This window comes from Prinia subflava, chromosome Z (assembly GCF_021018805.1).
Source record: "Prinia subflava isolate CZ2003 ecotype Zambia chromosome Z, Cam_Psub_1.2, whole genome shotgun sequence".
Taxonomy (NCBI): Eukaryota; Metazoa; Chordata; class Aves; order Passeriformes; family Cisticolidae; genus Prinia; species Prinia subflava.
The window spans coordinates 11,663,815-11,687,155 of NC_086283.1; the positions used below are offsets into that span (position 1 = coordinate 11,663,815).

Below are 23,341 nucleotides of genomic sequence, written 5' to 3' on the forward strand. Positions count from 1 at the left end.
TGTACAGGCTGGTCAGGCTGGCTGAACAGGGGATGAGCACAGCACCAACAACAGGGACGTGTTGAAATCGTATTAACTCAGGTATGTCCCATGCAGCTCAAAAAAACTGAGTGTCCTTTTGGCTCATTGCAGGTACTTAAATTATTTTGCTACAAAATCAAGTCCCACTGGGGTGATCCTGGATCTCTGGGAAGCCCAGAATTTCCCTGATGGCAACCTGAGCATGCTGGCAGCAGTTCTTGAAGAAATGGGAAGACACGAAACAGTTGTTTCTTTGGCAGCAGAAGGAAATTACTAATGCAGCCTCGGTATGACCAGGAAGGACAGACGCAGGGAGTGGTAATGCCCTGCTATGGCAAAAGAGAATTGAAATGAAAACTCAGACCAATAAGTTACTCAAGAGACGTTTCAGAGAAGAAAGCAAGCAAACAAACAAAAAAAAAGCCCTGACCTTCACACATGCTCTCCTTGTACATTATCACAGGATCAGAAAGAGATCATGCAAAGTTGTACCTTGAAAATATAAATCAACATAATGTTCCTCTCAGCTTGGCTGTACACTGCTTGGTACAGGTTTTTACAGTTTCCTAGGAAACGCTTTTTATTGCTATCCAGATATATGGATAAACTTTCTTAACAATCCCAGTTTCTATGGATGATGTTTACATCAAATTCTGGACAGGGGTAAGGAAACTGTCCATGGCTCTTTATATTTTTTGTTTAAAGCCATTGTAGACAAGGCTATGGACAGTTGGTTATGGCTATTTCAGCTTATTGGTTTCTGGTGAATTCAGATTTTGGCTACAATTCTGCACATTGGTTGTCTCACAATGATCCTCCTGTCATTGTTCTGTTTCCTAGACCTACTTGTAAAAAAAAAAAAAAAAAACGAACCAAGAATATCAGGGTGTGCATCTGGAAAGCAGGTACTCCAGCTGATAAACAGGAACACACAAAATGTTCCCTTTCTTCCCCAAGGCAGTCCCACTGAGCCTGTGTGGAGAACAGCTCTTAAGACAGTGGGGAATGAAGGATCTGAGTTAATTTTCAATTCAATTCACAGCCTTTCTACCCCTTTGCTATATGAGGGGCCAGATATGCAATTCAGAGTGGTTCAAGGGGATAGAAAAAAAAATAGAAGTTGCTATGATAGTTATTTACTGATTAGTATCTAGTGCAAGGATTGTAATGACTATTATTATTACCATTATTACTTTATTTCTCATATTGTAAGCAGCAGAATGAATAATTTCTGGTTTTATAGAACCTGTTATCCTCTCCCTGAAGGTCTTTTAAGACGTGATCCTCTCTATGCTGTCTGTCCTTCCCTTTATCATTGTACTCCTCCTCCAAAGTCCTCTGCCAGCCCACAGAGGCTGCTCACCTCATGCTAGCATTGCTGAGCTCCATGCCCAGTGCCAAGGCAGCATGAACTGGTGACACTCCACTGATCTTCACCCACTCAGTGTCTGACCCTTGCATGTTTTGCACCATCCTGGTGCCTCCAAGTTGCTCCAGAAAGCAGTCCTCTCCTGAGGTGGCTATGAACCAGAGATGGCCTCCCAGTCCACACAGACCATTGGTTCCTGACCACAAGTGCAAACATGTGGAGGCACTGACATTCACCACCTGATTTGTGCATCAAGTGGGCATCCATAGTTTTTGCATTGTTTTGTAGCATTCTAAGAGCCAGCAGCTCCTGTTAGCTCTCCACAGAGCTGCAGGTCTCACTGAAACCCACCACCTCCAGTAATGCTTACTGCACCAGGGCTGCTGACAGCCCAGCCCTCTGTTGGGTCATTTCTGCGTGAGAGGCACTTGGTGGATCTCCATGGATATTCCCAGGCATTGCTGCAGCCAGGGAAGCCTGTGTTCCAGGGGCCAGTGCAGGAGAGTGGAGTGGGAAAGCTGAAATCCCGTGTGCTGCAGTTTGCTGCCTTTTCCGGTCCTGCCACCACCACTGCCTGGGCAGAGTGGTGTAGTCCTCGATGGCTGGTCAGGGAACACTTGTCCCTCTACAGCCCTCACAAAAACAGGTGAGGTGGGAACTTTGCAAAAGGAGCAAACCAAAAATGGTTGTCACTGCAAAAGTATTTTGTTCTGTTCAGTGAAAATTCTGACTTTGTTACATGATAGCACATTAGATTGTAGCAGTTTTACTGCCTGACTGGCTGTCGTTTATGTCTGGCACAGAAAGGCTTTCTGCCCTAACACATCCACTCCAGATTTCCAGCCAGGCCCTGGTTATTGCTGTTGTGCACACATGCATGCCCCTGCCTACATATGCATTACTCTTCCATACACTTCCCAAGACTTCTTAGCTTGTTCTCTTTTGTGATTTTTGGGTTTGCTTTCCCCAAGGCTTTCCAGATTGCACCTTTGAAGGTAACTGAAAATGCCATTGGTCAAAATGAAAAGAAAATTTTATCTGACCTCTTTTTCCATTTGACATTTCCATAGCCTTGTCACTTTTTGCTTACAATTGCTCAGCTCCCTGACCAGAGAGTTAGAATTTGATTGACTACCAGGCAGTGAACACAAAAAGTTCACCTCCTTGTAAGAGGTAACCAGGCAGTTTGCAACCAGCATTTCAGTCAAAACTGGAGACCAGAGGACATGCATTGTAACTTTCAACACCTGTGTGCATTTTGCTAGTGTAAGCCCCACCTTCTCTTAATGTGGAGATGCCATGGGCATCCTCCTAATGAACAACCATCTTTTTTCACCTTGGGCATCTGGTGAAATGCATTAGCCCACTGCAATGCTGATGGAAATTTTGCTTTCTACTTCTGGAGGGTTGGACTAGAGCTTCCAGCTCTGCCCTTTCTCCACACCTTTTACTTACCTTAGAGAGCTAAAATGGCTCTTAAAGGTAGGTCTCAGCTTTTCTCCCTCCCACGCCATTTTTAAGGGTAACCAGTTGTGTTTAGTTTGTGCTTCTTCATCTTTCCTTCCTTGACTCCTCTTCCAAGGCAGGTGCAGGAGTTGAACTGTCCTTCGACCTTTTGGCCTTTTCAGCTCAGCCTGTGTTGGTTGAGCCGCAGGCTCGCTGGTGCTCGTCAGCTCTCAACTTTTTCTAGGTGGGGAGCATGTGCACCCTTCTCACAAGGATCAGGGGCACAAAGTGTCTCATATTGATGTGTACTGCTGTGATTTAATGCTCCTTTGGCCAGCCCTCTGACCTGTGTTCTGATGCCTTCTGCAAGAGAAACATCTTGCAGATGAACAACTTTCTCACAGAGTTCTGGGGCACTTTCCTTTCACAGCATCACAGAAAAGGGGATTTATTGCAGGGAAAAGTGCACACTCTGATTAAGAGGAGCATCCACAGAGGTGGCTGGAGGTCAAGAACATAACCCTTCGTCACTGAACATGACTTGGGCAGCACCATGACTGTCACTGGGTGGTGAAGCTGCTGTTCTTCTACCCCAGCTGCTCAGAAACCACCTGCAAGCCAAATTACAGGCTCTCTTCTCTGTAGGCCTCTGTAAGCTCCCAGCACAGCCCCTTGGGCTGATTTTACCCTGATACGGCAGGGAGAAGCAGGGGAAGGTTTCTCCACAGAGCCACAGCTCATCCCAGCAGCTCTGCACCCATTCTTTGCCACTGCTGCTAACAGCAGCTTCCACCTCACCTCACACTTCCCTGCATTAATTTTGCTCAGTTTTTTCTTTTTTTCTGGAGGGAGTGTCAGTGGCAAGGCGTGCACTGTGGGAGAGGGCTCTGGCTTGGTAGTATTCACAGCAGCATCCCCATCCTGCTGCCCCAATGAGGGCGGGCGGGAAGCAAGGGCAGCTAGATCGGCTCAGGATATTATTTTTGGTGGGAGGAAAACCAGCAGCAGTGGCTCTGCCTGGGTTGCATGGATACAGTGCCATCTCGTGGGGTTGAGCCCCAGCTCCACCATGTCGCTGCCGCCACAACAACGTTGAACAGGGAAAAGGCTTCCTGTGGGGTGGCTCTGACAAAGGCGTTTAGCAGGCAAAGCCAACTCTTGGAAGTTGTTGTAAGATTTTATGTCAGGTAAGCACATCTGCTTTAAGAGAAAACAAACAACAACAACAAAAAAGGCTGCAGGCTTCTTATCCTCCATTTACTACTATTTTTTAAAACACTTTTCCTTTTAGTTGTTCACATTTGGTTCTGTACTGGAGCAGTTTTGCTGTTCTTCACACCATCTCTTCATTACATGTTGATTACTAGTGCTATAAATAGTATATATATATTATATAAATATATATAAAATATCTACTGACTTCAAGGAAAACCTTTACTTTCCGAGTAAGAAACATTTATTGGAGGCAGTCCTTTTCACCTTATTTTTTTCTTCAGTTCTTCTTGTGTTGTGTTCTTGTAAAGGTGACTGTCAGTGTATAGGGTAAGTTTGGGGTTTGGTTGGGTTGGGGTTTTTTTTTCAAAATTTATGATCACAACTGATCCACTGTGTCTTGCTAAACAGTGCAAGACCTAAGTGCTGTTTCAGTGGATCTGGAAAATTTTGCAGCAGTGAAGGTGTCTCCAGGCAAGATTTGCTTTATTGGGAGACCAAAACTTTTTTTCTGTCTCGCTGGCAGAAATGCAGACACTCATGAGGTATGTTGGAGTCTGCAATACCCACAGTGCAAAACACGTTGGTTCCTTGGGTTTCCTGCTATTTTGGTTGCTTACATATGGAATAAATGTATTTACATGCTGTAAGCCTGTCATTGTGGACAGTGTCCTAATGTCTTGTATTGCTACCTACAATAGTTTCTTCTTGGTTCTCAGTTCTTCTTTTGGGGGCAGGGGGCATGGGGAAGGGAGGGGTGGGTGGGCCCTTAGACCCTTGTATGCTCTACCAAGTAGTTACCACAGCTCTGAGGTTAATTTTAAACACAATAATTTTCTTGAGGTTGGCTTGGTTTTTTTGTTTAAATCTTGTTTCCAGGGCACTTTCTAAACAATCTTACTGAGTGTTCAGAAGTCTTTTCAGGTATTACTCTGACTCTCACCTGGCCATGAAGTAACTCACTGTTTTGCAGGCTGGCTTGGTCAGTATCAGGTGGTACAGAGACACGAGTGGTTTGTGAGTGGAAACCAAACCTTTGGCCCTGTCCCGCAAGGACTCCAATGAGTTACTGGCTTTGGGGTCACTACTGCAATCCATTCTTTGAGTCTGTAAAACAAGCTGCAATGCAGACTTTTAAATGCTGAAGTCTGTATCTCAGACATCCTTTAAAGTGGGAGAAAAAGGCAAAGTAGGTGTGTGTGTACATACAAACAAAGAAGTGAAAACAAAGGACACTCCCTGCTGGAGGCTTTTAGCTCTCATGTTAGGTATGGGCATCCTCTTACTGTACCAACTTTTGCATGGGAAGGTAAGGTAAAAATTCAGTGCTGTATCATCACTGCAAGATCAAATAGGCAGTATGTCAAAAGCCAACAGAGTAAAAACTGGCAAGTAACTGGAACTGGACTTAAACTAAAATGAAATGAAGCCTCAAGTTTGGTAGGTCAGGCTCCTTGCTTGAATCGGAGCATTTAGTTTATTTACTTATTTGTCCTTTAAACTTAATCCCTGCTCCCTGAAATCTGAAAATCCCTTATCTGAAAGTCGTTTGATAAACTGTCTGTACAAAAAAAAGAAACGATAATCCAGAGTTCCCACAAACCTCTATCCCAAATAGGTATTTCGCGTTTTCTGTGGTGCTGGTTAAATGTATTTATTAGTGGTTCAGTCTCCTCAACTGCTGACAAAGATTAATTGCTACGTGTGCTGCACCCTGGGCCTGTCCTCTGCTCCCAAAGCATCCCACGTCATGGCTTCAGGATGCCTGTGAGAAAGCAGGATGAAACTGGGATGATCTTCCCACAGCAGTGATGCGACCAGAGCCCTGAGATGAGAAAAGCTTGCATGGGCCCCAGAACTTCTTGGGCTGCTGCCCAAGAATGGCTCTGGCTACTGTTTGCAAGTAAATGCTACTGGGAGCTGTAGCATTTGTAAATACAAATAAAAGGCAAAATCGGTATGGAAAGTATACAAAATTAGGAAGGAGAAGCAAAACACTCTTCTCCATGCATATTTTTCAAGGTACCTTGCAAAAACACCCAAGCCGAGAGCCAATAACCCAGGGTGTGTGACACAGCTGAGACAGAGAAGTTGTGGCATTACTGTTTCCACACATCTCTGTGGTAGACTCTTTTTGCTAACATATGTTCTGTTACTGTTGAAGACAAAAAAAAAAAAAAAAAAAAAAAAAAAAAAAAAAAAAAAAAAAAAAAAAAAAAAAAAGGAAAAAATGGGGATATCTTCAGTACCTTTCCAAAGCAAAGGAGGGCCCGTAGGAAAAGAAACATCTGTGTGACCCAGGTGTATCACATTTCCCCTCCTCCTCCCATGCCACAGCACTGCTGGGGTTTGTGGGATTTGTTTTCTTTGCTATTCAGATCTGGAGAACTCTTTTGGTTTTGATTTCCCTATTGTTGTATCTTCTATGCAATTCCTTTTCTAAAGACTGACTTACTACAGGAGAAGTGCTAGCCATTGCATTATTTGTATTGCTGTATACAGTGGAGGTGTGGTTTACTAGTTCTGAGTGTGCCTCTTACCCCCCTCCCTTTTTCTCCCTCCCTCTGTTTGTAAATGCCTGCATTTATTGTCAGCCTGACATGTACAAAGTGTAAGAAAGAATTTTTAAACAGGTAATAAATTATATTTATAAGCAACTGGAAAAAAAAATACACCACTATCTTGTGTTCAATTGTTCAGTTCCTGGAAGCTAAGAAGTGGAGTGTTTTATTTGGCTTATTAAAAAAAAAAAAAAAGAAAAAAAGAAAAAAAAATCTCCTCAAAAGAGATGTTTCTGCACATAAGAACTGTGGGATTCAGTGGCATGCCAGGGGTAATGTGCAGCAAGCACAGGGTTTTGTCATGTCGATGTGGCCAGGTCGAGGGGCTGTAGAAATGCTGCTGGAGAATAACTGCAATGCCACTGAACACAGACGGCCTGGGGCAACGCAGGAGAGCTGCAGGGGCTGCGGAGCTCAAGGGAAAATCGCTATTATTGACACACTTTCCTGAAAATAACCAGCAAGGCAATTAAAAATTAGGAAAGACCGAGCTGCATCTGCAACACAGCACTGCAGAATGAGAATAATGAGCTTTAAGTAGAAATTCACAGAGATACCTCAGTAAATACAGAGGTACATCCCCCATGTCTCAGCGTTAAGCAATGACATTTTCAGCTGATGCTGGGTATGTAGGCTGAAACTTTTTCACCTAATGCATGGGGCTGGGAATTCTAGGTTTAGACTTTGCAGAGATCACTCCTGTTCCTCTTGTGCTATTCAAAATAGTAGTCAAAAATATTCATAAAGATGTGGCAGAATGAAGGGGGGGTTCTAAAAAATACTATGCTAATGCGAAGTTCCTACAGATTTACATAATCAGCCACAAAACATGAGCAACTGCTCTATTAGTGATAACACTATTTTAATTACTATTTTTCTCTTCACTGACTTGTGAAAAGAATGATGCTTTTTTATGCCAGTGGAAACATATGCAACATTTTGCTGTTTACTTGTTTGCTCAGAGGAAAAAATCTTGTAAAAACAAAATAAACAAAATGAGGCACAGTCAAAATAATCTAACCAGGGAAATTAAACAAAAAGATGGTGCTTTTCAAGCACATGAAAAGGAAATAGCAGTCTCTGTCATGGGGAGATGGAAACAATTTTTATTGGGGGGGTGGGGTGGTGAATGTTAGAACAACCATATATAATTTGAACAAATACAACATAATGCAGTTTGTTCCCCAGGTTTTCTAATTACAGTATTTACGGATTTAATAAGGCACTGGTTCTCAAAAAAGAACACAAATTTGTTTCTTAGTATCGTAGTAAGTTAGCCAAGACCCACTGTTTTTATACAGGAAAAGCCAATTCTTTTTCTCACAACTCATTTTATACACTTTTTACAGACCTTGTGTGTAACTTTAATTGCTTAATAGCATTCTTGCCAATTACTCTATTGCTCAGTAAAAAGTGTTCTACTTGTCTATCCAATCTCTGTGCTCTTGGATTGTTTACATATTTTTTTTACTGATTCTCATGAAACAAATCCTTTGTTATTGCAAGTGCATTTGTTTTTCAACCCAGGAATAGGCTGTTATGCTAACGAGTTCTCATACCTACATAGTTTTTGCATAGGAACTTGCAAATTACTTAGAAGTCACAGGCTAACTTTTGCAATTTAGCAGAGTAGGCCTGATTTTATGAGGCTTTATTTTATAATTCTTTTACCTGTCATGACATCTTAGTCTCTACATTGACAACCTTTTCTTTAATAGAGATAACTTTGTGCTAGGAAAAGGATAGCAAACGGCTTTTTGTTTGTTTGTTTGTTTGTTTGTTTTTTGTTTTTGTTTTTAGTAACTTGTTTCTGGTGAACAGCTCAGTAGCTTATCGCGATTGTATTTTGTGCAATTTCATCTGGCAAATTTGTTATCATTCTTGTTAAAGATATCAGACTGTGTTGAAATCTTTGATAAGTAATGAGACACCGAATTTACGGCTCTGTATCTCTCCAGCAACCATAAAACTGTAAATAATTAGAATTCAGTCAGAAAACAAAATAAACTTTAAAAACCCCTATATCAACAGGTTTTCAAGGCACACAAACACAACGCGTAAAGTTTCATTAAACAGCGGCAGTCAGAACCCGCTCCGCGCTGCAGCGGGGGCTGTGCTGCCCGCAGGAAAAAGGAGATGAGGGAGGGGAAAGAGAAGGAGAACTCCGGCGCTGCCACCTCGCAGCTGCTGCGGGGCAAGGAAGCAGCAAAGGCCGCCGTGCTGAGCTCCAGCCGCAGAGACTGATCTGAGCTCGGCACTGCCCGGGCAGCGGGGGCGGCGGGAGCGCAGAGCCCTCACAGCCCCGGGGCTGCCGCATCCCCCGGCCCAGACACCGCGGGAGGAAAGCGACACAAAAACCTCTAAAGGCCGCGTGTAGCAACGGGGGAAACACCGAAACAAATACAGAAAAGGTTCAAAAGGCACACAGCGCTTGTGGCTCCCGGCTCCCGGCCCGGCAGAGCCGCGGGGCTTTGGAAATCCCGCGCAGAGCCCGGGAGGGAATGAGGGAACGGCATTGGAGCCCTCAGCTCTGGGGAGGAGCTGTGAGCAGGAAATGTGCTCCGGTTCCTGCCTTCTGCAGAGCTGGCGCGTTCCCTGTGGGGCTGCGAACCGAGCGGTGCCTCGGGGGCTCCTGGAGGATAAAACCTCCCCGAGCGGAGCCGCCGCGGCCCCGGGGAGCGGGAGCGGCCCCCCCGCGCCGGCGGGGCAGAGCCGCGTCCCGCCGGAACCGCGGGGCGAGGGGCGCGCACGGTTCCGCTTCCGGGCGCCTGCACACGGCCGGGCTGGGGAGCGCCTTCCAAGTGGCTGTAGCACTTTTTAATAGTCTTTTCAACATAAAAACAGAATTAAAAGGTAGCTTTTCCATCGTTCGTGGGTAGAGGGAACAGAAACGGACCTGGAGACACAGGCGGCACTGACCGAGAGGTCTGTGGAGCCCGCGGGGGGCGAATGCCGCAGCAGCTGCGGTCCCTTCAGCAGATTGTAGTTTTTTAAAAGAATTTCTAATAAAATGCCACGTAGGTAACGATTTTGTGGCTACTACGGCTTCCCTATGGCCGCTGTCCACAAAAGCTGCCCCAACTCGTCCCAGCTTTCGATAGAAAAGGCATTTTGTCCATCTGCTCTCACGTTGTTTCCTACGCCGTAGAAATAAAGTTCACATTTGCTTTTATCCTGTTTTATCCCGTTTTGGCCCAATTTTGCAATATAAGTGCCCACACACGTATGATCGCTTTTTCGTCAGCTGAAATTCGTGATCTACAATCCCCCGTATTTTACGCCGTTTTCTAAACTCGCAGTCTGGACATCACCCCACGGCCTACGTGCGCACTTTTCGGCGCGGATCTCCCACAGCGCATTTTCCACGGCTCTTTCTGGCCGCTGTCTCCCCCGTCTCAGTGGCCGCAATGCATTTTCCGGTCCATGTTCAACCCCCCTCCCGGGCGGCGCTTTCCCGGGAGCTGTGTCTGTTTCTGTGCTTGTTTCTCTGTTTGTGTCTCGTTTTGTTTGTCTTTGTTTCTGTGCTCGTGTCTCTGTGTCTGTGCGTTCCGCGGCGCCGTGCGCTCCCGCCCGGTCCCGCTCCCCCGCCCGCCTCTTGTCTCTGTGCACTTTGGGCCGTCCCGCAGCCGCCTGCAGCCGCGGCCTTTCGCTGCTTTGTGCTTTCGCCTCTCGAACTTCGTTTCCCCGCGGGCTGCTCGTTCGCGGCTCTGTGTATTCCTGCTCTCGAGTCCCGGCCCGGCTCAGCCGGCGCATCCCGCGATCGCATCGGGTCATCAGATACTGTAGTAAGTTAGTCCACACTCCATTATTTTTATGCAGGAAAAGCCAATTCTTTATTCTCATAACTCATTTTACACAGTTTTCACAGACCTCAGTGTGAAAGTGTGCAGCTTTAATTGGTTAATAGCTTTCTTGCCAATTACACTATTGCTTAGTAAAAAAACTGCTCTCCTTGTCTATCCAGTATTCTTGGATTGTTACAGATTTCCTTTACTGATTTTCATGGGACAAACCCTTTTTTGTTGCAGTTGCATTTGTTTTTCAATCCAGGAACAGGCTGTTACGCTAACGAGTTCTCATACATAGTTTTCACATGGGAACTTTTAAATTAGAAGTCACAGGCTAACTATGGCAGTTTATCAAAGCAGGCCTGATTTTATGAGGGCTTTTTTTTTACATTTCTTTTACCTTTATGACATCTTAATCTCTACACTGACAACCTTTTCTTTAATAGAAATAACTTCGTGCTAGAGAAAGGATAGCAGTTGCTAGATGATATCTTTTTTTTTCTCCCACTTACCTATGCCAGTAAGAAACTAAACTACACTTCCTTGAACGATTTCTGCTTGAGAAGTGGATTTCTAGATCCATGGGCACCAAAGCCACAATAATCTTTACCACTGACTTCCAAGCCCTCGTCAATGTGCCCTCTGAAACTACCAAAAATATGGAAGTGACATTAAAAGGCCAGACCTGGCAAAATAAACATACTAACCTGTCATCACTGCAGGTGCTGAAACCTTAATAATGACATGCTGAGTGTTACAGAAATTCACCCATACAGGCACTAACTGAAATGTCACAGTGCTGGAACAACAGCTCTCCACACCCGCCTTAGGCTCTTGTTTGGCCTTAGGAATAGCCCTTCATGATAGATTACAGTGGATGGGAGATTTGAGGGCAAAATCTGGTCTTGAGAGAAAACAGGCACTAGTTACACATTCACAGACTGTTTGCTTTCTCAGTGCGTGTCTCCTCATATATATACAGGCAGATAGATATCTATTTTCCTATACAGCACCATTGTAGTGATTTGTCATTTATGCATTTTTACAAATAAATATTATGTTTTATTTGGTGCTTTTTCATCCACAATACCTTACTCTTAATCCACATACTGGAGCTATTCCAGACTCACAACTGAATATATATATATATACACACACACACATATATATATACACACACATATATATATGTATATATAACCACATAAACTTGAACATTTAACATACACACTTCATGTGATCTATCAACCAGTATCTCAGACTCTTTTCTTCTGGACTGAAAAAAAGGTAAGATGGAAGGAATCCAGTGACTGGCCCTTTCTCTTCCAACACGCTGATGGCAGGTGCCAGGGGCATTCATTGCCAGCCAGCAAAGCACTCTCCAAAACACTCCTGGGGAGAGAGCCCTAATTAAAAAAACCCAAGAAACCAAAAAACCCAGCTATTTGAAGAGGGTAGAGGTGAAACTCACCTAAACAGACAGGAAAGAAGCATTCCTGCTGTGCAACTTGGGACATGGAAGTCTCAGCTGCTTCTTTGGAGCCAAGAAATCTCAGTTCCACAGGGTGTGCTGGTTTTTATGGGAAGAAATGAGACTAGAAACCCATGGCTCCATTCACTAAGACAAAAAAAGTGAAGACACTGAGCTGTCCCCATTTTGGTCCCAAATCTCAAAGCCAGGGTGGCCAAGGAGAGGAGCAAACTCCGCTCTCAGCCTCACAAACATTTAAGGATGGGGAAACCATTGTCACCCCTCCTGGGGTCAGGATCTGGTGTATTAATAACTCTTGGAGATTTTCTTTTTGTATTGCTTGATGAATTTGGGTACAGGCAGGGCAACTGCACTGTAGAAAAAGCACTCGTACAAAAAACTTCTGATTAAGCTTTTTAACACCTGTCATCATGAAGTTCTTGCTGGTTCTCGTGAAATGCACATTTTTCTCTGTTAGCTTGAAAGTATAGCATGGTAATTTTTCCAGCTAGAAATACCTTCTGGGAGCTGTTTAAGCTAAACCCCAATTATACACCTACCTACCACAAATCTGTTTTGTCCAAAAAGAGGAAAAAAAATTACAGAAGTGCTGAGGCTAAATCCTGCATGGCAATTATTTCAGTTCTGAAATAGGCTTAGCATAATCAAAGCAGCATTTGTAAGGACTTATTTCAAAATTAAGCTGAACACCAGCTAGTAAAATATAGGCAGGCAGAAAAAATTTAAAAAACGAGTAAAAAAGCGTAAACTAGTAACTCCCATGCAGCTCAGCTTTGGTAATCTGACGAAGAACAGAACCTGTCCAAAGAAAACACTTCCCAAAGTATATTTCACCTCTCATTTCCCCTTCTGTAGCATTAGCATTGCTACAACTGCTGCAGCCTCAGGAAGGAAGAACTGAGAAAGACACAAAATACATTTCTCATTGCTTTCCTCACCTGACAGCTCCTCTTGCTGGGAACCACAATGCTACACAGCCCCAGCCCGGCAGCTGAGCCTGGCACTGCTGTGCAGTGGCTGCCAGAGGTGTGGAGGCTGCGGGAAGGCCACCCAAAATAGTAATGCAGATAAAGCTTGAGCCAGTTGTTTGGTTTGTGGTGTCTCTCACTACAGCAGAAGTGCTGGAGGCAGGTACCCACTGCTGCCCATGGCTCCCAGCTCTCATCACCTACCTCATGTGTCCCACTCTCCCTCCCTGTCACTTCTTACTACGGCCTCAAGGCACCCGGTCTTCTCACACTCAAGGAAATATGATTGCCACCCTAGAAATGGGCACTTTTGAGGTTTTTCACTTTCCCTTAAAAAAAGTGAACTTTTTTTTTTTTTTCTTTTTTCCTCAGCTGTGGTTGTAGATGGACCCCTCACCTTTACACAAAGGAAGAAGTGAGTTAGTAATTCCCACGCACAAGGAATTTCCTCTTAAACAGTGGTTGTTTATGGGTGCTAGCAGTTCCAAATTACCCAACAGATTCAAACATGTACTTCATTTCCACTTGCACACAAAATACTTTATTTTGCAGTGGGGGAAAAGGAAGGGAAAAAAAGCCAAGAACAAGGGCACTTGTTTATGATTGCGGTAATATCCCCATCAGGTTTCCTGGAAACATGAAAATGTTTTTTAAACAAGTCACACCAAACCATATTCATACAGCTCCCAACTACATTAAACAAAGCATGACCTTCCCTGGGATGGGCTACCCACAGGAATCAGGCCACCCACACCAACAGGGATGGCAGGGATGTAATCGGCTCCATCTCTGTACTGTGAGAATCACTTGCACATGCAGTGTTTGGAACATTATCCCCACAAATAGGTGGCTTTTAAGACAGGCTGCATTACAGCTCCTCTGAGCTACACAGACCCACTCACCTTTTTGTTTTTAAATGCTGGAGTGCAATAGTCTTTTTGGAAACAAAAAAGTTGGTTTGCTTTCATTTTCAGCAGTTTCCTCCATTTTTTAAATGTAACAAATGTAACAATATACGTATTTTTTACTTCTAACCCAAAAGTCTTATTTTCATAAAATTTAAAGCAGTGTCTTTTTAAACAATCAAAATAATAATAATAACAATAATAATAATAAAATAATAAGTGGCTTTCATGGAAAGCAACATGCATAATCTTAAACCAGTTACTAAAACTGTATTTCCCCATGTAAACAAGGGCAGAAAAGCCTCTTCAATCTTGCATGTCAAAGTTTGGGTGATTTTTGCAATGGATTAGTCTCCTCAAAAACTCACAGCTGCTCTTAAGCATGAGTCCTCCATTCAAGGTACTAAGCAAAGACTTGTGATACATCTTCAGGACTTCTGCTTGCACAACAAAGTCCACTTTCAGGGGCCTTCGCTCTGGCAGAGTCAGAGTTTAATGTCCTGGGACTCTGACATTTTGGCAAGTGTTTTCTTGACACGCAGAGCTGTGAGCCGGGAGCTAGGGCTGTGAGCCCAGCACTCCATCATCAGCTTCCCCATCTGCCGTAGGCACTGCGGAGAGAAGGGGAAGAGAAGTCACACCGGGGTCAGTGGAAGAGGAGACTGCAGTTGTTGGCAATGCGGAAAAACTGATGGGAAGAGGTCTTTTCTAAGGGCAGTGCAGACCCTGAAAGGCATTACACATAAACACCACCAGCACTGCCCAGACCAGCCAAACATGTTTCATGTAGATTAACGTAGGTTTTTATAAATGCATTTTGGTAATACACAAGCACTATGTAGTAGCAAATTGACCTTTTATTGCTGGAATGCCTGGGGTGGGATTACCAAGGATGCTAACCAATTAATCAAGAGCAGCTATTGCAATAAGCCTCCCCAGTCCTTGACACGTGTGGTAGCAGACCAAACACTGAGTGCCACCACACAAAAGCCCTTTTGGGAACTGATACTCCTTCCTCCAGTGTTTCCAGCCCAAGTCTGAAGGCTCAGAGGGATTTGGCTAGGGAGAGCATGAGGCAGGTGAGTTTTGATTAGATCTTCTCACACTGGCTGTTGCACAGAACCTCGAACAGCCCAGAGAGGTTGTTTTTTCCCCTCACATTCACAAAGCTCCTGCCACCTAAACCTTTCATCTCCCCGCAGAATATTTATCTGCATGCTGCTATTCTCAAGCAGCAGCATCAATGGTAAATATCCTCCTCCCTCGAAATGATGCAGAATTGGGTCAATCTCACTAACTCCGATTAAAAACACAGACTGCATGTTAAGAGGGATGATAGGTACCTCATCACTGCTCCATCTGTTGGGAAATGAGGGGCGTAGTCTCTTGATGCACACGATCTCCCTCATGTCCTCATAGGAGGGGTCGCTGGGCACGAGGTCATGGTATGGAAGCTGGTATTCCTCAACTATTCCTGAAAGAAGCAATTAGTCAGTTAGTTGCCTGTCACTTGCAGAAAAAAACTTCCACTCCCCTCTTCCCCTCTCATTTTATAACAGATTTGCCATACTGTCTAAGGGTTGGGTATACTTCCCCTAAAAAGGACTTGCCTGCACAAATTTATTACACAGTCAAGTTTCAGTGTAACCGTTGCTGTGTAAACACTGGCCAGGTTTCTTAATCCAGAAGTATAGTAACTTGCCAGGCCAGACAGTTTCTACCACTGCTGTCCAGTCCAGCAATCTCCAGTAAGTTGTCACAGAAAGAGCTATTAGCATAGGGTTTGTATCAAGAGTAATTTGAGAGAGAATTAACGTTGAGTTAGGTCTCCTTCTTATCGGTGGACCTGGAAAATACTAGAGGGTATTTCTGTGCCTTTTCAGAACATGGCAAGGTACCATTCTTTGTGCATAGCAACAATGACAAAAAATATTACAGATTTCACCTCACAACATTGCAATACATGTCACCAGCTTTTAAACACGGGGATCTTGGTGCTCATTGGCAACATTCAGCTCCTCCAGGGTTAGCATTCAGCACAATACTGCAGGATTTAAAGACCCATAAGGCATGCTGAAGGTAGCAGAGCCCCAAGAGAGACATGCTCTACTCTTACCACCAAACTGGCACAGAACTGCTCCCAAGTCATTTCTGTGCCTTTAACCTTCTTAGTGGCAAAAGAGACATAACAACACCCATCACTTCTGCACTACACTGAGCTCTACATGCAGAAAGAGGGAAATGAAGCACATCACTGGTATGACAGTGCCACTTCCCTCTGTTGTTCTGCTACTTGTCTTGTAAACAGATTATTTATTTCAAAGAGTAGCACAGCAAATCCCAAATTGTTTGTCCTACTCTTTTCATTTAATTCTTAACTGAACTAAGAAGTCACTATTTTCTTTCAGCTAAACTAGCTTAACACCCCCAGTTCAGCAGAAACGTGATGCATTTAGAAAAGGTCCCCAAATTAATTCCACACTTCCTCAGTGCAGGCATCCACTGCCTTCAAATGTGCCATTAAAATACAGTCAAAAATCTCTCCTGTTGAAACAGCACTGACTGATGCTTTAAAATAAATTTCAACAAGAGAACACATATTAAGAGAGTTACCTGTATGGTTTACCCACACTTGTTTATTACTCTAAAAACAGTTACTCAGAGAAAAACGTGTAATGGAAGGTTCGAGGTTCACTGACACAATTAGAAGTGATCTCCCAACTCTTTACCTCCTGAAACACATCTCCTTGCTATCTCCCAAAGGATGAGTCCGAAACTGTACATATCAGCCATGATGTAGGACTGAAAGTGCTTTCTATTCAAGCTTTCATCCAGCACCTCAGGAGGCATATAACGTTTTGTTCCTACACGGGTATTTGGAGGGATGTCTACCTCATTTGTATCACTAAAGAAAAAGAAGGAGAAAAGAAGGGCATCAAACATGCAGTAAAGTGGCTTGAAAACAAAGCAATTTAGATGGAGGAAGCAGTAAATCCACACCACATCCACTCTCAAACAAGGTCAAAAGTAATGAATAATCTTAATGGAACAATTCTTGCAAGAAAAGCCTCTTAGTGTGAAGGCAACCCTCCTTAAAAGGATGACCCGCCTGAGGCTATGTTAAGCATTCAAATGCAGAACCACAATGGAGATAAGACTCAACAGGGATGCTGCAACATTTGTGAGATTTCATTAGCATTAGCCCGAGCTCTAATGTTAGTGATAACAATCAAATCTTCATTAAACGACGTTTTCTTAACATACTCCACCGCCTAATGCTTCAGTCTCAGCAATTAATGGGGGATACTAAGTAGCTGAGGCAGTATCTCTTAGCTGTAGCAAATCAGATCTGCAAGGAAGATGAATCTAACTATTATTTTTTGCGTGCATTATGTTTGATCCCTCCCAACCTTTACACATAAGATATGCAGACACAGAGACATAAATGCATAAAAACGTCTAAGCAAATGTATCACACCTCACAGATTGACCAGAAGTGACAACATACGGGGAAAAAATTCCCATTAATTATGTAAATGGATTCTTGTTTTTCTAACTAACTCAAATTCAGCTACATGAGTTTCAGTATATTTAAAAGTATAATATATGGCATATATTCTGGTTTGCTTAAAAAGGTCTGTTTTCCCTTCCTCACCTTCAAAATGTATGTATTTTAAATATGATGGATACAACAGGAGCTCACAGAATAATTATATTTCTGTAGTTTTCTTCCTGTACAGCAGTATTTTTTTTCACCAACTGATATGAACAAAAGCTGAGTCTGTGGTACAACCAGTCACCTACACAGTCATTAAATCATACGTACACTGGTGGCACTAGTGTACACCTCCAAAAACGTAACATAAATCCAGTGACCTGCACTATCTTGTAATATTTCAAATGAAATGGAAACACAAAGAATTTTACTAGAATCATTAGTTAGCTTCAGCAGAGCACACCCCTTCCAACTATCTTCCATTTCCTGTTGTTGCATGAGAATGCTGTCTGAGAAAGGATTCAGTATGAAAATCCACCAAGTGCATAACGTAAATTCCATCTGGAGTGTGAAAAATCCGTATTTCACCTTCTTTTGTAACAGCACTTGGTAATTTCTAGCTCTTCTTCATTCCCAGCTAAGCAGTGTGCTGCTCTGTATCTGCCAGGCAAAGTACACCTGCAAAGGGTGAATTTCTTCCCCAAAACTTTTTAATAGTGTATTTTCAAGTTGTTGTTTTCTAGGTCTCTGTTACTCAAGTAAAAATATTCCTTTCTTGTCTCCTAAAGAAAGGTCAGGCTCATAAACGAAATGCCTCACCAAGGAAACTGGTAGGTAAGTGAACAGTAAGAGCACATAAAAACTGCCTTTCCTTTCACTCTGAATAATTTCAGTTCAAGATCTGTACAGAACTCCTAATTTTTTTTTAATACTCCAGGGAGTGCACAGTTTCAAAGCTGACCTCTGAAATGGAAACTTTCAGTCTATGTATTCTGGACACATTTCTGTGTACAGAAAAATGAGAAACTTTGGAACACGTGTCTCCGCCACCAGGACCACTGCTGAGAGCTCAAGCTCCTTTTGAACAGAGCTGTCAGAGAGCAGTGTCTCCTTGTGAATCCCAGGAGTGAGTAAGTTCTACTCGTCTGCTCTTTCTAAGTTTTTTAAACGCACAGCAATTTTTAAAAATCAAATTTAAAAGCCATTTCAAAAATCAAATCTGTACTTCGGCAATTTGATTTGTAGGAAATGAAACAAAAGGCAGCCCAAATGGGGTCCTTTCCAATAAATCCTAGTTAGTAACTCGTGCAAATTATTAGGATTTTTCTCTCTTAAAGCAGAGAGTGAATTTTCATGGGATCAGACAAGCTGAATGCTTCAGTGACAAGCTCAGTGATGTGACTTCCACCTGTCAGCGTTATGTCCTTTCATTGTGTGCCAGCAATACCGGGGTAGCTATGGAGGACAGAGCGATGAAAACTGAACCTTTATGCAAATGCAGCTAACGTGCTCAAATAATCAAAAAGTGACTATTTACACACTTGCACGAGGTGTTGACATGACATTCTCTCCCACACAGGTAACCGCACACACAGATGAGCAGAGCCCTGAAGGTGTGCACACACACTGCAGGTGCACATTCAGTCAACAACGAAGGAAACTTTTGCACCTGATTTATTGACTTCTTCTCAGTCCCTTCACTTCCACTCACCTGATAAATTTAACAGCCAAGCCCAAATCTGCTATACAGCAGGTGCCGTTCTTTTTCACCAGGATATTCTTACTCTTTAGGTCACGGTGGGCAATAGCAGGTTTGCCCTGAGTACTGAAGATTTCAGTGTGCAGGTGGCACAAGCCACTGACAGAGGAGTAAGCCAGTTTCAGCATGGCTTTTGTGTCCAAGGTAGTAGATTTTAGATAATCATAAAGTGAGCCATTCTCATGGTAGTCAGTGATAAGATACAGCTGGGTCCAAGATCCTGTACCTTTAATATCTGCAGCAATGAATCCTTCAAAAAGAAAAAAAAAAGTGTAATTTCAAATTAATACTTCTCATGGGGTTTTTTTGACTGCTCAGAACTCTGGACTGTCATCCATTTCAGTAGTTTTGTTTTAGTAACGTATTTAATTCCTTTCATCTTACTTCCATGCAACTGTGCCTCACCTCTAGCCTTTAATATACTTTCAGCTGCCCAGATATGGATATACCAGTGGCTGAAACAGACATGTTTCATGTTTGGAATAACAACCCTCAAACCCCATTATTTTTCAACTTTTATTTATGTTTCAGTAATCCTTCAAACAACTTTCATTTGAAAAGCACTAGGTGGCTAATTGCAGAGCACAGAAGGAAACAAAGCACATCAGAAAGGACATCAGATAACAGCAAATACAAAATTGCTAATCATAAAAACCTGTTCATTATCAAATAATTCCCTTTCACTTCACTCACCAAGAATATTTTCATGTCTCATCAGGACAGTCTGGTAGATTTCTGTTTCTCTGAACCAGCTGGCCTCCTCTGTAGTAAAAAACACTTTCACTGCTACCTTTTCGCCACGCCACTTTCCCATCCAGACTTCTCCATAGCGACCTTTTCCAATCTGCTTCACCATTTGAATCTGTTTTGCGATGGTCCTCTGAACCTGTGAAATGCCAAGGCAGATCTTACACCCCGCTCAGTGGATGCATTCACCTCCCTCCTCCTGTGTCTGCTTCCCACACAGCCAGCCCAGAAGAGAGTGAAACAGCTTTCCAGTGTCTTTGTCGGTGGCTGTACCATGAGCTAAGGCTTTAAACATGGGTATCGCAAGTTCAATGTCCATGGCAGCATTGCAGATACCCTTCACAAGGATGACAGACTACCTCTAGACTTAACAGGCTTTTACAGCCACAAAAGATCTTGGACAAACGGAGACTAATAATCTCATCAGATTCGAGCATGTCTGCAGATTACGTCTTTCTAGAAGCTCACAAATAAAAATGCGAGTGGATGCTGCAACACAACATCACTGGTGTTGGTGGTTGACTCTGCCTCACATTAAAATGTCACCCTCTTGTGCTGCAGTGTTGCCAGTTTAATCCACAGCTAATGAGTATCTGTCTGGTAGGATCTGGTAAGGTTTTGAAAGAATATTGCCACCAATGGGAGGAGATTTTCATCTCCTAAGCAATTGGCAAAATCTGGACAAGCATGGCCTCGTGCTCCATTCTGCCACCATCCAGATACAAACCTCCAAATAAACCTGCTGTTTATTGCAGCAAGTGAATCTAACTGCTCTAACCGAACCCCCATGAAATCATATTCATTTCATGAAATCCAAAATATTTTTGCAATCTTGGCTGACAGAAATGAGCAAAAATTGATTTTTTAAATCATTTGCTTCCTCTGTTATGCTTGGGAGGTCCAGTGGAAACCATCAGTTTGGTAATGCCAGGCAGGAGTGGCACAACCCCACTGCACTATGAATGTGCATGCAAAGACAGAACCTACCAGGTCAGGTCTATCATCATTCATTTTTTAAGTAAACCACTGGTTTTCACATTGGACAATTTTAAGGAGCAAAACATACAGTGGTATTTATGCAAAGCTATTTCAAATATCCGAGTTTGCTTCTTCTGTCCTTTAAACAGAATTCCATTTATCCAGCCCTGCACTGTGTTATTAGACATTCAAGATGGTAGCTTCAGTGCCATTCTTTTTGATTAACATCAATGAAACCCAACAATAGAGATTAGCCTTAATTTTTAAAATTGATTTATCTTTTATATGCTCATATAGTGATTGAACAATAGTTATATTACATTGGAATTTTGCTGTAACATTTTGTAATGTCATTTTAGCATTGTTGCTTTCTATTTTGCCCATTTTAAAAATGCATCCTGAGCAATAATGCAGTTATATCAAATAACTTAATTTGTGTAAATATATATAATGGCATCATAAAGTACATGCAATTACAATACTTAATGATGAAAAGTTCCTTATTAAATTACATTAAGAAGATGAAAAACACATTTCTGGTATGGGTTTTCAGGCGGCAGAATACTATGTGAAAGGCTTTAACCTGGTTTTGTCTTGCTAGAACTGGTCAAATGATTTCCTATGAACAATGTATTTTATTTTAAGGAATTCAGCTCCTTCTTAATTATAAACTAATTATGATTTCTAAAACAAATAGGTTAATCAAAATTGTTGGCTGAACTGATTTCGTACGCATGCTGAATGATGTGCTCCTGTGAGTTATTTACACTCAGTGGGGCTGTGGATTTCTTATTTATTTTTAAATCTGTGTGTTTTGCTGCTCGAGTTCTGTAAGCAGCCAGGTAAGGTTACATGACCTTTTCTTTCATCTCCCGGAGTGGAAACAATCCAATTACCAACTATTTCTACTTTCCTGGCATTCAGCTAAACGTGTTCAGCTACTGCAAATGAAAATTTAGACAGACTAACCTTTTGTAAATTTAGTGTTTTGAACAGAGAATTCATACCTATGGTTTGGATGCAGTCCCTTGAAAAGCAAAGTTCATTGGAAGGCAAATTATGAAAAAAATGTGTGAGAAGGTAGAGACCAAATTATAGTTCAGCAATCTCTTCAGACAGAACATTTGGCAGCATTTGACCTGCAGCAAACTCTTCTGTCAGAGGTACAGACAGGTCAGGAGAAAGAACGCTTGCTGAATGCCATCATACTGATAAATTATTGGCTAATACTTGTTTGGGGTATAATATTTGTAGCCATTAGAATAAATGTCCTATACAGAAGAAAAACATTACTGGTTAGTGTAAGGTGACATTTTGCATTAATCTGCATCTCACTTTCCTGAAATTGTAACCCTGGATGTTTCAGTCTTTGTGTAAGAAGCAAGGTTAAAAATAAGCCCTTGCACAATGATGACCAGAGCATTATTTCCAAGCACCTTCTATACACTTGTTTCAGGCATGGGCCCAGAGGTATCACTCTGTGCATTTATGATGAACTCACAGTGGTTATAGCTGTCTGGGAAATGTGGCAAACATTTATTGCCAAGTGTAAGATCCGTTTTCTTCTCCTCCACCCAACAGCACTACTTATGAAAAAAATTGGATGCATTTTTTGTAAGCAAGGGAAGATGGGGGGGAAGAGTTCCTGGAGAAAAAACACTTGGTCCTGTTGCTGCAAAGTCTCCAAGCTTGAAAGAAGTGGACTGACAGAAGACTGGATGGTTTCTGCCTCTTGGAGCAGTGGCATAGCTCTGAGAGCAGCTGAGCAATGCCCCAGCTGGGATGTCACCTTTGCCCTTACAGCAGCTAAGCAGCAGGAGTTGGTTTTCCCATCCACTACAAGAGCAGACCTGGGGACACCACTGAGACCACAGATCTCTCCGTCAAACTGCTCACTGGGACAGAGGAAGGCATAAGGAACATGCAGTCATGACCAGCATTCCTCCAGCTTTTTTGGGATCCTGGGATGAAGGACTGAGCCATGCACTGGTGTGAGGTGCCCCAGGGCACCTGCTACCCACATGGGCTGGAAACACATCCTCTCAGAAAAGTATGACCAAGTTCCTTGTATTTGCTCTAAATGATTACATTTTTTCTGTCATTGGAACAAGTGAAGACCTTGATGTGGCAGGTGTTATGCAAAAAAAAACCAAACCAAACCAAACCAAACCAAAACAAAACCAAAAAACAAACAACAACAACAAACCAGAAAACCCCCCAAAACCGCCCCCCCAAAAAAACCCCAAAAAAACCCAAAACAAAACAAAACCCCAAAAAAAACCCCACACCAAACTCAATGCAAAAAAAATGGAAGAATGCCTCACAATTAAATCAACTGGAAACTCATTAGGAACAGTCCTAAACGGCACACAAGACCTCTCCCTTTCCATGAGTGCTAGAAGGACATTGGTATGGGAAAGGACAGAGCTTTCTTAAAGCCAAGAACAAACTCAGCCTGTTGCTTCATTTTTAATGAAATATAAAACTTCCCATTTAATGTCTTCTTTACAGTGTTTAAAAAAATATGTGTGGGCAAAAACCAGACAGATAATACATGGTACTTGGAAACTGGATAACACCTATAGTAGTAGCATCACTA

General features: G+C 42.7%; 2 protein-coding genes across 16 annotated transcripts in view; one reads left to right on the top strand and one right to left on the bottom strand.

Moving 5' to 3' along the window:
• UNC5C (unc-5 netrin receptor C) overlaps positions 1–4,780 on the top strand; it is a 257,297-nt gene extending 252,517 nt beyond the window's left edge. For all 3 annotated transcript variants that reach the window (XM_063422938.1, XM_063422936.1, XM_063422939.1), the window contains one exon: positions 133–4,780. In XM_063422938.1, the coding sequence (XP_063279008.1) occupies positions 133–298 (166 nt within the window). In that variant the 3' untranslated portion in view covers positions 299–4,780. The remainder of the gene's footprint in view (positions 1–132) is intronic.
• Positions 4,781–6,214: 1,434 nt separating this feature from the next.
• Positions 6,215–23,341, bottom strand: part of BMPR1B (bone morphogenetic protein receptor type 1B) — a 238,069-nt gene continuing 220,942 nt past the window's right edge. For all 13 annotated transcript variants that reach the window (XM_063423772.1, XM_063423762.1, XM_063423770.1 and 10 more), the window contains 5 exons: positions 19,711–19,903; positions 18,970–19,267; positions 16,492–16,667; positions 15,106–15,236; positions 6,215–14,373 (listed from right to left, as the gene is read on the bottom strand). In XM_063423772.1, the coding sequence (XP_063279842.1) occupies positions 14,248–14,373; positions 15,106–15,236; positions 16,492–16,667; positions 18,970–19,267; positions 19,711–19,903 (924 nt within the window). In that variant the 3' untranslated portion in view covers positions 6,215–14,247. The remainder of the gene's footprint in view (positions 14,374–15,105; positions 15,237–16,491; positions 16,668–18,969; positions 19,268–19,710; positions 19,904–23,341) is intronic.